Source organism: Diceros bicornis, chromosome 6, assembly GCF_020826845.1.
Source record: "Diceros bicornis minor isolate mBicDic1 chromosome 6, mDicBic1.mat.cur, whole genome shotgun sequence".
NCBI classification, from domain to species: Eukaryota; Metazoa; Chordata; class Mammalia; order Perissodactyla; family Rhinocerotidae; genus Diceros; species Diceros bicornis.
In genome coordinates, this window is record NC_080745.1 from 94,388,096 (window position 1) to 94,401,694 (window position 13,599).

The 13,599-nt window shown below is 46.8% G+C and overlaps 1 protein-coding gene across 10 annotated transcripts in view; it reads left to right on the plus strand.

The window, feature by feature from the left end:
- Positions 1–13,599, plus strand: part of LRRC27 (leucine rich repeat containing 27) — a 41,938-nt gene that overhangs the window by 7,654 nt on the left and 20,685 nt on the right. For all 10 annotated transcript variants that reach the window (XM_058544319.1, XM_058544321.1, XM_058544323.1 and 7 more), the window contains 2 exons: positions 1,621–1,679; positions 8,071–8,223. In XM_058544319.1, coding sequence (XP_058400302.1) covers positions 1,621–1,679; positions 8,071–8,223 — 212 coding nt within the window. The remainder of the gene's footprint in view (positions 1–1,620; positions 1,680–8,070; positions 8,224–13,599) is intronic.

The following is a 13,599-nucleotide window of genomic DNA, read 5'->3' on the forward strand; positions in this document are numbered from 1 at the left end:
TTTTGGGAAAGGAAGGCTGATGATGTGGGCCACGGATTGGCCACACTCAGGCCCCTCTGGGTTCACCCGTCGGTTTCCTGGACTCTGAGGGCGTGGAGCCTGCCACACGCCTGTGATCCAGGAGAAGCAGGCGGGGACTTTTCTCCAGGCGGTTGAGAGGTCTTCCCCACAGAGGCAGGCGGCTGTCCCCATCACAGAGCAGCCCCACGCCTCGATCAGCATCCCTGAGGGCCCTGGACTCCGGCCAGCCCTCTGTCTGCTGCAGTGTGGGTGCGCTGGGCTGGCAGACTCTCCTGCAGTGGTTCCAATGGTTCTTTTTGTGTGTGTGTGTGAGGAAGATCAGCCCTGTGCTAACATCTGCCAATCCTCCTCTTTTTGCTGAGGAAGACTGGCCCTGGGCTGACATCCATGCCCATCTTCCTCCACTTTATATGGGACGCCGCCACAGCATGGCTTGACGAGCGGTGCGTCGGTGCGCGCCCGGGGTTCTGAACCGGCGAACCCTGGGCTGCCACAGCAGAGCACGCGCACTTAACCGCTTGTGCCACTGGGCTGGCCCCCCAACGGTTCTTCAGATGGTGTCTCGGTGAAGTCCAGGGTGGAGCAGGTCCTGGGGGACGAGGACGAAGGTCCTGCCTCCCGCTTGAGCGCCTGTGAGAAGGGGCCTTTGGAGCCCTGGGCTGAAAACACTGAATGAGCAGGGTATTTTCTGTCTATTTATGCCAGATTTCAGCTGGGGATCCTTGAAAAGTAAAAAAGAAAGAAATTGACCATTAATATATGGTACAGTCTTAATTAAACGTGAAAGCAAAAAGAAGCCTAAGAGAGTAAAAGGGGCAAGATCAAGTTTAATATGAAATATTTATTTTCCCATATCATTCAATTCGTAAATTGTTATTGGGTACCTTCTGTCTATCCCATCTATCTGTGTTTTATGCTACATTTTATAAAGGATAGTAATAGGTGTTAAATGAGAGGAGGGATCTGTGGTAAACACATGGAGAAGCGCCGCTTAAACCGTGTTTCCTGCTTTGAGCCTTCTCAGAGTCCTTGTATGCTCATTACTCACCCCGAGCAGAGCACATGCTCTGTGGCAGAAGTCTCCTAAACATTTTTGACCCCAGAAAACGTTTTCACAGAGCACCTTAAACACTCGGACCCCTCCCAGTGCACCTCGGGCGGCACTGGTAGGTGGCGAGGATGTCACGGGGGTGGGGCAGCCCAGGCACACGTTCTCAGCGGGCGTTTGGCCCCGGCAGGCATTTGGTGATGTCTGGAGATTTTGTGGTTGTCACAGTCTGGGGGCAGATACTCCTGGCACTAGTGGGGAGAGGCCAGGGCACTGTTTCCACCCCACGAGCTACGGGACAGCCACCCAGCCAGGAACTGCCTGGCCCCGAATGTCAGCAGTGCAGAGGCCAAGAGCCTGGCCCAGGCTGGGCCATGGGCCGTGTTTACTAACGGCCGTAGACAGTCGTGGGGCGGTGGTAAACGTGTGTACATCTGTATTGGAGTTGCCCCCTTAAAGAGCAGACAATGAAGAAATTTGATGGTATATTTTAAGGATGGTCATTTTATTTTCTGCTGTTTAAATTACGTATTTTTTGTTTTGTTTTAAAGGCATTTGAAAACTTTGCTTTTAGAAAGAAATCCTATCAAAATGTTACCTGTGGAGCTAGGTAAGTGTTAAAACAATAAAACAGAAGATGGTTGTAAAATGTGGTCCTCTGAAGTCACTGGAACGTGTGATGGAAATCTCAGGCATGACACAGGAGGGTGGGCTGGCTGATGTCTCAAACCCCCTCTCCTTCTGTCCTTCTAGCCTTCTGGGCTCAGACATAGTGCAGCCCTCCAGAGCTGTCGATATGCTCACGTGTGTTCTACATATGAAGTATGACACATAAGCATAGTGTAAGAAATGATACAAATGGGGGGCTTTGTACCCAATGCACAGCTAAGGAAACTGACAATCACCATCCCTTTGTAGGCCGTGTGCCCTCTGATTCCACCCCCTCCCCGCAGAGGGAACGCCATCTGTATTCCTCATTCCCTTGTTTCCTTGGGAGCTGTACCGCTTACGGATCCCTAAACAATATGTTTAAAGGCCTCCTTTCGAACTCATTATAGGTTGGGTCATGCAGTACGTATTCTTGGTGACGTGTGCGTTTGGCTCAGCACTGTTTCAGGGTTCGTCCACGTAGACGTGTGTAACTGTAGTCATTTGTTTTTGCTCGCTTCACCTGCCATACGCTCTCTGCTCCGCGTCTGTTTTGTCTCATGGGTTTCTGCTCTTGATCATCTTTGCTTTCTTTAGGTTTGACTTGCTGCTCTTTTTACTGACTTAGTGAGGTGCAGGCTCAGAGTGCTGGTTTTGAACTTTTCTAATCTGTGCGATTACACCTATAACCTCCCTCTGAGAACCTCCTTGGCTGCGTCCCACAAGTTTCGACATGCGATGTTTCATCATCATTCAGCTCAAAATGTTTTCTACCGCACAGTGACCACGGGCTCTTTGTAAGTGTGCTGCTTAATTACAAACAATGGGAGATTTTCTGATTACCTTTCTGTTACTGAGTCTAGTTGAATGCCACATACACTGTGATTCCGGTTATTTGGAACTTGCTGAGGCTCACTTTGCGGCCCAGGATACGTCAGTTCTGTCTGGTAAATGTAACCTTGTGCACTTGAGAAGAAGGACTGTCTTCTCAAGCTATTATTTGGTGTAGAGTTCTCTATATGCAATTCAGGTCAAGTTCGTTAATCACAGTGTTCAGATGATCTGGATCCTTGATTTTTTGTCTGTTTATTTTGTCCGTTCCTGAAGAAGTATGTTAAAATCTTCTACCGTGGTTGTGGATTTGTCTACCTTTCCTTTTAGATCTGTCAACTTTTGCTTTATAGATTTTGATACCATGTCATTGGTTGAATAAGAATTTAGGATTTTTATATTTCCTTGTTATTTTTTCTATTCTGGTGTGTGTGGTGGTGCCTCATTGTGGTTTTCATAGCTGTTCCTCTGATGGCCAGTGATGTGGAACCTTGTCGCGTGCGTCTTGGCCATTCGATAGGTGTTGGTGTGGCCACTGCGGCTGCTTCACGTACTGTTTGCATGGTGTATGTTTTCTTTCTTTTACCTTCAACCTCCCTGGGTTTACCCTGTCTGTGTTTATAGTGTGTTGCTGGGAGGCAGGGTATAGTCGGATCTCACTCTTATCCAGTCGGACAGTCTCTGCTTTTAATTGAAGTGTTTAGTCCATTAAATTTAATGTAATTATTGATATGAATGGATTTAGGTCTGTCATTTTACGGTTTGTTTTCTGTTTATCTCGTTTGTTTTTTCTTTCTCTGTTTCTACTTTCCAGTTAACTTTGAGTTGGGTGAAGATTATGTAGACTTCCATTTTCGTGTTTTTATTGACATTCCTTCAGCGGTTTAGTGGTTGCTCTGGGGATAACCGTAAACTTCTGTAGAGCGAGCACTGTGCCAGGTCACAGGAAGCGTAAGCTCCTTATACCCATACGGAACCCTTACTCCACGCTTCCTATGCCGTAGTCCTGTGCGTTATGTCCACGTGTGTTATAAACCCACAATACAGGGCTGTAGTTTTTGCTTAAAGCAGTCATGTAAATTGTAAAGAAATTAAGGGAAATAAAAGTCTTTTTTTTTTTTTTGCATTAAAGGTATTTATTTATTTATTTATTTTGGTAAGACCAGCCCTGAGCTAACATCCATGCTGATCCTTCTCTTTTTGCTGAGGAAGACTGGCCCTGGGCTAATATCCGTGCCCATCTTCCTTTACTTTATATGGGATGCCGCCACAGCATGGCCTGACAAGCAGTGCCTTGGTTCGCTCCCAGGATCTGAACCTGGGCCACCAGCAGCGGAGCGCTCGCACTTAACCGCTACGCCACGGGGCCGGCCCTAAAAGTCTTTTGTACTTACTCGATATTTAGCATTCCTGATCCTCTCCATTCTTTGCTGAAGATCCACGTTTCCATTGGCATCATTTTCCTTCAGCCTGAAGAACTTCTCTTCTGATTTCTTAAAATCAGTCTGCTGGCAAGGAATTCTCTTAATTTTCATTTTTCTGAAAATGTCTTTGTTTTGCCTTAATTCATAAAGGATATTTCTGATTTAGAAATATGGGTTCAATTTTTTCATCCAGCACTCTAAAGCTGTTCCAGGGTCTTCAGGCCTTGGTGCTCACTCCCGGGGTCCTCCTGGACCGCCGTGCTCGTTGTGTCTGGTCAGTTTCAAGATTCCTCTGTGTCTTTACCTTTCAGCAGTTTGACTACGATGGACCCAGGTGTGGTTTTCTTTGTACTTATCTTGCTTGCAGTTTGTTGAGTTGATTCAGTTTTTAAATTCGCATCTTTTGCCAAATTTGGGGAATATTTTGCTCATTATTTCTTTAAACATTTTTCTACTCCTTTTCTCCCTTTTGCCTATATGTTAGACCTTTTGTTATTGTCCCACAGATCACTGAGCTTCTGTACATTTTAAAAAGTCATTTTCTCTTCTTCAGAGAAGATAGAAAAATATCTTCAAGCTCAGGAGTCTCTTTTCCTGTTTTCTCCAATTGGCTGTGAAGAAATCTAGTAAATTTTTTTTTCAGATATTGTGTTTTCAGTCCTAGAATTTTCGTATTTTAAAAATAGTTTCTACTTTTTTTGCCGAGAGTTATTTTTTTCATTTGCTGCAAACACATTTTCTTTCATATCCTGGAGCATATTTATGATAGCTCCTTCCTTCCACTAGTCTGCTAGGGCTGCCATAACAAACTACCACAGACTGGGTGGCTTAAACAACAGAGATTAATTTTCTCCCAGTTGTAGAGGCTGGAAGTCCCAGACGAAGGTGTCAGCTGGCTCAGTTTCTCCCGAGGCCTGTCTCCTTGGCATGTGGACAGCTGCCTTCTCTCTGTGTCCTCACAGGGTCTCTCCTCTGTGCACACACATCTCTGGTGTCTCTTCCTCTTCTTACAAGGACACCAGTCGGGTTGGGTTAGGACCCACCCCAAGAGGCTCATTTTACCTTAATCACCTCTTTAAAGGTCCCATCTCCAAATACAGTCACATTTGCAGATACTGTGGGTTAGGGCTTCAACATATGAATTTTGAGGGGACACGATTCAGCCCATAACACTACTTTAAAATTCTTGTCTGCTAATCTGGGCCATCTCAGAGTTGATCTCCATTGCTTGCTGTTTCTCTCAAATATGGGTTGCATTCTCCTGTTTCTTTATATGTCCAGTAATTTTGGATTGTATCCTAGACATTGTCAGAGATACGTTGTAGAGAGCCTTGAGTTCTGCTATCTTCCTCTGTAGAGTATTGATTTTTTAAAACTAGGTATTTAAGTTGACGGGACTAAAACTCCAAACTCAGTCTCTCTTGTAGTGGGCAGTAGGTGAAATCTCTGCTCCGTTCTCTTAGCCTCGGCTGTGTTGCTCGGAGTCAGTCCCGTGTGTGTGAAATTCAGGACTGTGCAGAACTGATACGCGGAGTCGTGGGGTGCCCCTTGCAGTTCTCTTCTTTCTGGAATACACCCCTCGCTTTTTGCTACCATGATAGCTCTGAAGTCTGTTCTCTGGCCCCGCAGGTTGTTACGACTGTGTAGGTTTCTCTCATGTTGTAGCCGCCCTGGGTGGTACTCTCTGGGGCCTTCCCTCAGGCAGAAACCCACACAGACCTATGCTGCTCTGGGGTCAGTCTCTTCCTGCAGCTGTCGTCCCCCTGTAGTTCCTCCTGCTTTCTGTTGCTCCCCTGCCTACAGGTGGTTTATATTTTGCCCAGCTTCTAGTCGTCTGTGGGAGAGTTGATCTGATTGAGCTACCCCAACATTATTGGAAGCAGAACCCCTCATGGACCATTTGTATTACTTTAGTGTTTATCTAGAGACCACCTATGTGTCCTTGACTTGGGACGATCTGCTGTTACCACTTCCCACTTGGAGAACCATGGTAATGCCTGTCTCTGTTACCTCCTCCCTGCCTTTATGCTAGTTCATAGGTTTTGCTTTCATATGTGTATAAATCCAGTAGACATTTTTTAACTGTCAGAATTTATTTATATGTCCTCACGTGCTTACCCTTCCGGTGCTCTTCATTTCTTGATGTTCTGTGCTTCCGTCTGGGTTGACTGTCGTGGCCTGAGACCTCTTTGTAATAGTTCCTTTAGTCTGCTCGTAATGAATTATTCCAGTTTGTTTTTTTAAAAAGTCATCTTTATTTTTCCATCATTTTTGAAGGATATTTTGGCTGAGTATAAGAATCTAGTTTTGGGGATTTCTCTCTACTTAAAAAATATCTTTATTGTCTTCTGGCTTCCATCATCTGTTGAAAAGTCAGCTGTCAGTCTTAATGTTTTTCCTTTAAAAGTAATGTATCTTTTTCTCTGGGTGCTTTAAAATTTTTCTTTGTGTTTAATGTTCAGCAGTTTGTCTGTGATGTGCCTGGTATAGTTTTCTTTGTATTTACTTTGTTTGGGGTTTACTGAGGTTCCTGAATCTGTTTATGGATGTCTCTAATTAGATTTGGAAAATTCCTGGCTATTGACATTATTTCTTTAGCTATTGCTTCTTTCTCATTCATTTTTCCTCTCCTTCTGGGACTCTAGTTACATGTATGTTGAGATTTTGATGCTGTCCCACATCCCTTGAATACTCTTTTGTTCCCATTCTTGTTTTCTCTCTGGGTTCCAGTTAGTATTATTTTCTGTTGACCTGCTCTTGAGTTCACAGATTCTATCTCCTGCTGTGTCCAGTCTGCTGTTAGACTCATCCATTTAGTTCAGTGGTTTTCAACTGGACTTGAGATTGTGTGAGGGGGAAGATTTTAAATTACTAATTCATTTTTTAAATTGTTATAGGTTGATTCAGATTCTCTATTTCTGTCTGCATCAGTGATGGAATGTCTTCATTTCATCTGTATGTTTGAAGGATAGTTTTGCTGGATTCAGAGGACTTTGTTAACATGTTTTTTTCTTTCAGTGCTCTGACTATATTGTTCCACTGTCTTCTGGCCACCATTGTTTTTGATAGGAAGTCAGCTGTTGTTCCTTTTATGTGACAGTTGCTTTTCTCCTGCTGTTTTCAAGATTCTTTTTCTTTGTCTTTCTGTAGTTTGTGATGTTTCTAAGTGTGAATCCTTTTGACTTATATTACTTGGGGTTTGTTAAGCTTCTTAGATGTATATATTAATGTGTGTCATCAAATTGAGGATATATTAGGCTATGGTTCCCTCAGATATTTTTTCTAATCCTTTCTTTCTCTCCTATGACTCTCATTACATATATGTTAGCATACTTGATGTTGTTCCCCAGGTCTCTGAGGTTTTGTTGTTGTAATCTTTTTTTCTCTCTGATCATCAGATTGGATACTTTTTATTTTGTCTTTTTATTGGATACTTTTTATTATGTCTTCATTCACTTATTGTTTCTTCTGTCACCTCATATCTTCTCTTGAGTTCCTCTGGTGAATTTCTCATTTCAGTCTTTGTAATTTTCAACTCTAGAACTGCTATTTGGTTCTTTTTTATAATTTCTATTTTTATTAACATTCTATATTTGTTGAGACATTTTACTATTTTTAACTTGAATTATTTAAACATAGTTTTCTTCATTTCTTTGAACATATTTATAATGACTGCTTTGAAGCTTTTCTCTGCTTAGTCCAACATCTGGGCCTACTTGAAGACAGTTTCTTTTGACTGCCTGTTTCCTGAATATAGGTCACATTTTCCTTTCCTTCCAGTTTTTTTTGCTGAAAATAGACATTTTAGGTAATATAGCAACTTTGTGTTCTGATTTCTACCTGATGGCTGTTGTTGCTACTGCTGTTTGCTTTATTTCATTTATATAATTTTGTAGCTGGCCTGGTCTTATCCATGGAATCTGTCTCCCCTGCAGTTTTTTTTAAAGCAAATTTCAGATGTCTGTTGTATCATTTTACCCAAAATTCTCAATAGGATCTTTTTTTTTGTAATGGGCAAACAATTCGTACCCTCTCCTCCTTGTTTTCATTCCACAGAAGAATGTGTGAAGTGCTGATTGTTTGTCTTCTCACTTGCAGGGAACGTGACTACACTAAAAGCACTGAACTTGAGACAGTGCCCTCTGGAATTCCCCCCTCAGCTGATTGTGCAGAAAGGGTTGGCCGCTATCCTGACCTTCCTGCGGATCTGTGCAGCAGAACACTCCTCCCCCCGAGACTCAGCTTCTCGAGGTTTGTAGGACGATTATGATGATGAACTGCATTAAAACTGAAGTTAGAAATTTTTAAAATCAGGGCCCCAGGGAGCCTCTCTTCGCTTTAATAATGTCGTGAGGAATATGGGAGCCTCGCCTGTCCTCTGCTGGACCCACACAGCACCCTGTTCAAATCTCTGTGCTGACTGGTCAGAGCTATGTCTTTTCCTGGTTCTGTGTTCATGGGTTTGCAGCCTCAGAGCCCATTATAGAGCCTGTCAGGGTCAATTTTGGTAGAAGTTCACTGGGATAAATCAGATGAAACAGTCCTCACCACCAAGCACCAGCAAGCCACTGATTCAGGAATGCTTGGTCTGTTAGACAACTGTTTAACAATAAGTACAGCAAATGTCCTTACTCCTAGGTGGGTACAAGAAACTAGCATAAGAATGGGCTGTGTGAGTGTGTTTGTTGAGTCACATTTTTGGTGAGTACCATGTTTTCATCGTATTGAACAACAAGCCAGATATTTTCAAAGCTCATGATTTAATCTGACCTTGAATAAGCACCGTCATTACACTCAGACAAAGTAAACTAGAGATAAAGGAGAATCATAATGAATGCTTACCAAAAAAGTAAGTATTCTGAGAATTAACTTCAGAATATCTAAATTTTTACTACTTAGAACATAGCTTCTATAATTAAGAAAATGCATGCATTTGAAACAATTAGCCAAGGTAGTTATGTATGTGATATAACAGAAATGTATAAATAGTTAGATCTGTCTCAGAAGATGTAAGGGACATCCAAAGTGATCAGGAAGTGATGACGTGCTTAGTTAACCTTTACCCCAAATCCAGACAAGTGGCTCTGGCATGCGTGATGTAAAATGTGGGTGTATTTGTTAGTGTCGCAGTTTGAGTCCCCAGAAGCAGCTCCTGAGCAGAATTCAAGGGCCAGTGGTTGATTTGGGAGGTGATCCCAGGGCACGCCGTGGAGGCATGAGGGAGCCAAACAGGGCAGGAGGGGGCACCAGCAGAGGTGAGGAATCAGGCAGGACACTAGTGCTTTGTTCTGATGCTGGGGGCTCTGAGGAGCAGGTGAAACCGCTCTGGGCCTCACCTGGTCACATGGAGCCTCTCAGGCCCTGCCCAGAGTTATGGGGTCAGGACTTGTGTTTCACAGGGTCCCCAGGGTACACTGACGTTGGCAAAGGGCTAGTGCTAAACACAGGCCCAGGGCTGCTCCAGCGCAGGGCGAGGGAGTGGGCGTGCCTACTCCAGCACCAGCACTGCTTGGTTGAATGGAGGGCTTCTCCTGGGCGTGGGCACACAGTTCTCCCACCCTGCAGGCCTGCCTGCACGTGCCAGAGAAGATGCTCAGGCACAGAGACGCAGGTGCTGGCTGAAAGTGAGGCCAGCAAGCCATGGAACGGCGAGGGCCAAGGACGCGTGCTGGGCGCCAGCGGTCTGCTCCATGCTGTCTGTTTTGTCTGCTTGACCCATTATTGTGAATCTTGACTTTTCTTGTTTGCTAAAGAATATGCTAAGTTTGTCTCTTAATTACAGATCAGAGTCCAGTGCCACCACTCAGAAAGGACACCAAGGTTCAGAGTCTCTATTTCGAGTTTGAACCCAAAGCCCAAAAGGAGGCCATGTCAGCATGACCTGTGACCTAATTCTGTCCTGGGGGATGGTGCAGGAGGTGAGGATTGCCCATTCAGGGCAGATCACTGATGAGAGGACATCTGAGCCTAGTCCTAAAGGCAAGAATATTCTTGGCAGAGGGGCCAGCAAGTTGAGGGACTCTCAGCTGGGAACCAGCTGCTGCATCTGAGGAGGAGGCTGTAGGCCTGGGTGAGCAGCGACGGGGGAGTCAGGGCTGAGGTCAGTGAGCTGTTGGCAGGGGACGCTGGCCCTGGGCCGTGGCCAGGACGTGCGTTGGTCCAGGTGAGGTGGGCAGTAAGCAGGGGAGGGAGGGTCTGGTTTACCTTCAGAAGATTGCTCCAGCTGAGGTCAGTGAGCTGTTGGCAGGGGACGCTGGCCCTGAGCCGTGGCCAGGACGTGCGCTGGTCCAGGTGAGGTGGGCAGTAAGCAGGGGAGGGAGGGTGTGGTCCACCTTCAGAAGATTGCTCTAGCTGCTTGTTGGAAGGCATCGTCGGAAGCAGAGGAGGCCGGGCCGGTGAGGAGGTGGAGGAGGGGCCGGGCAGGCGGGGTGTGCACTGTGGAGATGGAGCTGACAGCCTCGCTGGTGGACAGGGTGTGGGGACGCAGGGACAGGGACGGTGTAGGATGACTTAGGGCTCTGACTCAGCAGTTGAGTGGGTGGTGGGGCCTTGCATGGAGACGGGCTGGCTGGTGCAGAACCAGGTGGCTGACCTGGGCTTCTCTGGTGGCCATGCACACTCTGGATGCTTGTTGTGTGTGTGTGCACCACAGAGATGAGGTGGGGAGCGCCCTTCTTGGCGCCTGAGCCTGGAATCGAGTGAAATGGGAGAGGGGAGCTTGCAGTGTGGATGAGGCCTCGTCGGTACTCTGTGTCTCCTGAAGGCAGGGCAGGAAGAGACCCTGGTGGGTGATGTAGGGGCTTCAGTCAGAACCAGGGGCTTTCGCACATTGGGAGGTGGGCTGAGGAAGAAGAGCAGCAGAGGAACAGAGAGGGGCTTCAGTGGAGACAGGGCAAACTGAGGGGGTGTGATGCTGCAGAGGCCTGGGAGGCATGTTGCGGGGCAGATGGGGGAGGTGGGGAGGTAGGGGGCACATGGGGAGGCAGGTGGGGGCAGGTGGTGGGGTGGGAGGTGGGGCACGTGTGGGGGATGTGGGGGCATGTGCAATGGCGTCAGATGCTGCCTGGAGGTCCTGTAAGTAAGGATAGAAAATGAAAGTAGCCATTGGACTAGTGCCCTGGAGGTGCCTGGCAGGAAAGTGGGAGTTGGTGAGCCTGTGGGATGGCTGAGGAGAGACAGGAAGTGAGGGCATGGACGCAGCAACTGCTGGACCGTACAAAGTCAGAGCAGGCAGAGCCATGGGGCAGCAGCTGGGGGGCCGGGGTGTAGGGAGCACAAGGAAACAGCAGGCAGACCCCAACACAGGAACATTCGCAAGATGGTCTGTGCTCTTCAAAAGAGAGGGAACGGTGAGGGAGTGTTCCCACTGAAAAAGGCTAGGGCTTTGTGAAACAGAGTGCGCTCGGTCCAGAATGTCCTGAGTGACAGGACGTATTGGGACAGTTGGCAGAGGTAAGGTCCGCAGGCTTGATAACAGAAGCTGTCAGTGTCATGGTCCTGGTTTCGGTGACTGGACAGTGGATTTGTCCTGAGTGTTCTTGATCTGAGGGTGTGGGACCTGTCTGAACATTGCTCCTAAATGCTTTAGAAAAGAATACATGGATACATACGTAGACCCGGGGCGCAAGAAGGGAAAGGGGCACAGCAGGCAGGGTGCTAACCCTGTGGCACGGGCGGGGCCCCGAGTTCTCTGTGCTGTTCTTGCAAAATTAAAAGTTAAAAATACATCGAATAATTGGTCAAAAAATAAATATTTCCTGGCTCTTTTTTCATGTATTAGTGTTTTTTGTGCCATGTAGGGTGATTTTTCAGCAATTATGTACATTTTCCACCTTTTGCCCTTTTGCATGACTTTGGAAACGATTTTTGATGGCTTTCTCAGCCCTCTTGTTTGGTGATATTTCCGTGAGTTTCAGTTTGTCTCTGGCTCTAAATTGATTGTCTGCAAGCAAATTGGTCAAATATGCTTATTTCTAGTTATTTGTACTCTGGGGGAATTTTACAACTTCTTAGCACTCTTAAAAGCATATCTTTGCCCATTTTGTAAAGTATTGTCTTTCAAGACGCTGACCCCGAGTGTGCAGCGATTGAGAGCGTGTAGTGGTCGGGAGCGTGTGGTCCTGTGCCGTGTCTGGTGTGGCGTCAGCTCGGGTCACAAGCGGCCGCCCTCGGGGGTCCCGCAGGAAGAGCCCAGGGCCCTGGGGTCGTGCTGGGGCGTGTGCAGTAATGATAGCGCCTGACGTCAGGGTATTTGCCTGTTTCACACTCTGACCTCTCCTCCCTGATGTGTTTAGAGAAAGGTTTTGCTTAAAAAAAAAAAACTGCAAACCACTGATATTGAAAAATATTTTTTAATTTTTTAATTTTATTTATTTATTTTTCCCCCAAAGCCCCAGTAGATAGTTGTATGTCATAGCTGCACATCCTTCTAGTTGCTGTATGTGGGACGTGGCCTTGAGCTGTATGTGGGACGTGGCCTCAGCATGGCGGGAGAAGCGGTGCGTCGGTGCGCACCCGGGATCCGAACCCGGGCCGCTAGCAGCGGAGCACACACACTTAACCACTAAGCCACAGGGCCGGCCCGAAAAATATTTTTTAGAATTTAATACTTTAATGTAATTAACATTTAAAATTATCAGTGTTCTTTCTTATCATCTTTCAGCCTGATTGCAGTTTTTATACAAAGAAGGCTGAATCGGTTTAAATTTAATAGATGTATAATCCACTGGAAAAAAAGGTAGAAAATAGCTAAATAGGCTTGAAAGGCTGAAAATGAATTTGCTTTTTACAAGAAGGTAACTTACAGTGGTCAAAGCTGTTTAAAATCTGCTGAAGAACACAAAGGCCCAGGAGTCTGGAGTACGTGAGGAGGATGCTGTGGCCCATGTGGTGGGCTCGCCCTGCCCTGTCAGCAGGTCTTAGTCTGGAGTGGAAGCCTCACGAGGCCAGGCAGCACCGTCGGGGGTACACCGTGGCTCCAGTCCCTGCTGTGGGATCTGGCACCAATAGTGGAGGAATGCGTTTCAGGGCAATTTTTTCTCAAATAATTTACCTAGAGCTAGAGATAAAAGTGTTTAAAGTCAACAAAAGCATTGCCAAACAAAAACAACCTGGTATATGGGCTAAAATTAATTAGAAATAAAGATACTAAAAGATCTGAGGGAGAGCGGGAAAGTGTCCTGATTTATATGCATTTATATGGAATGTGAGGGCCTGGGTCAGAGGGAGCCAGTCCCCCCACCTAGGCCTTCTCTGCAGAGGCCTCCGGTCACCTCCCCTCAGGCCTTCTCTGTAGAGGCCACCGGTCACCCCCGACCCCAGGCCTTCTCTGCAGAGGGAGCCGGTCACCCCCGCCCCCCCAGGCCTTCTCTGCAGAGGGAGCCAGTCACCCCCAGGCCTTCTCTGCAGAGGCCACCAGTCACCTCCCCCCAGGCCTTCTCTGCAGAGGCCGCCAGTCACCTCCCCCCAGGCCTTCTCTGCAGAGGGAGGCAGTCACCCCCCCCCCCCCCGCCAGGCCTTCTCTGCAGAGGGAACCGGTCACCCACCACCCCAGGCCTTCTCTGCAGAGGGAGTCAGTCACCCCCAGGCCTTCTCTGCAGAGGCCGCTGGTCACCTCCCCCCAGGCCT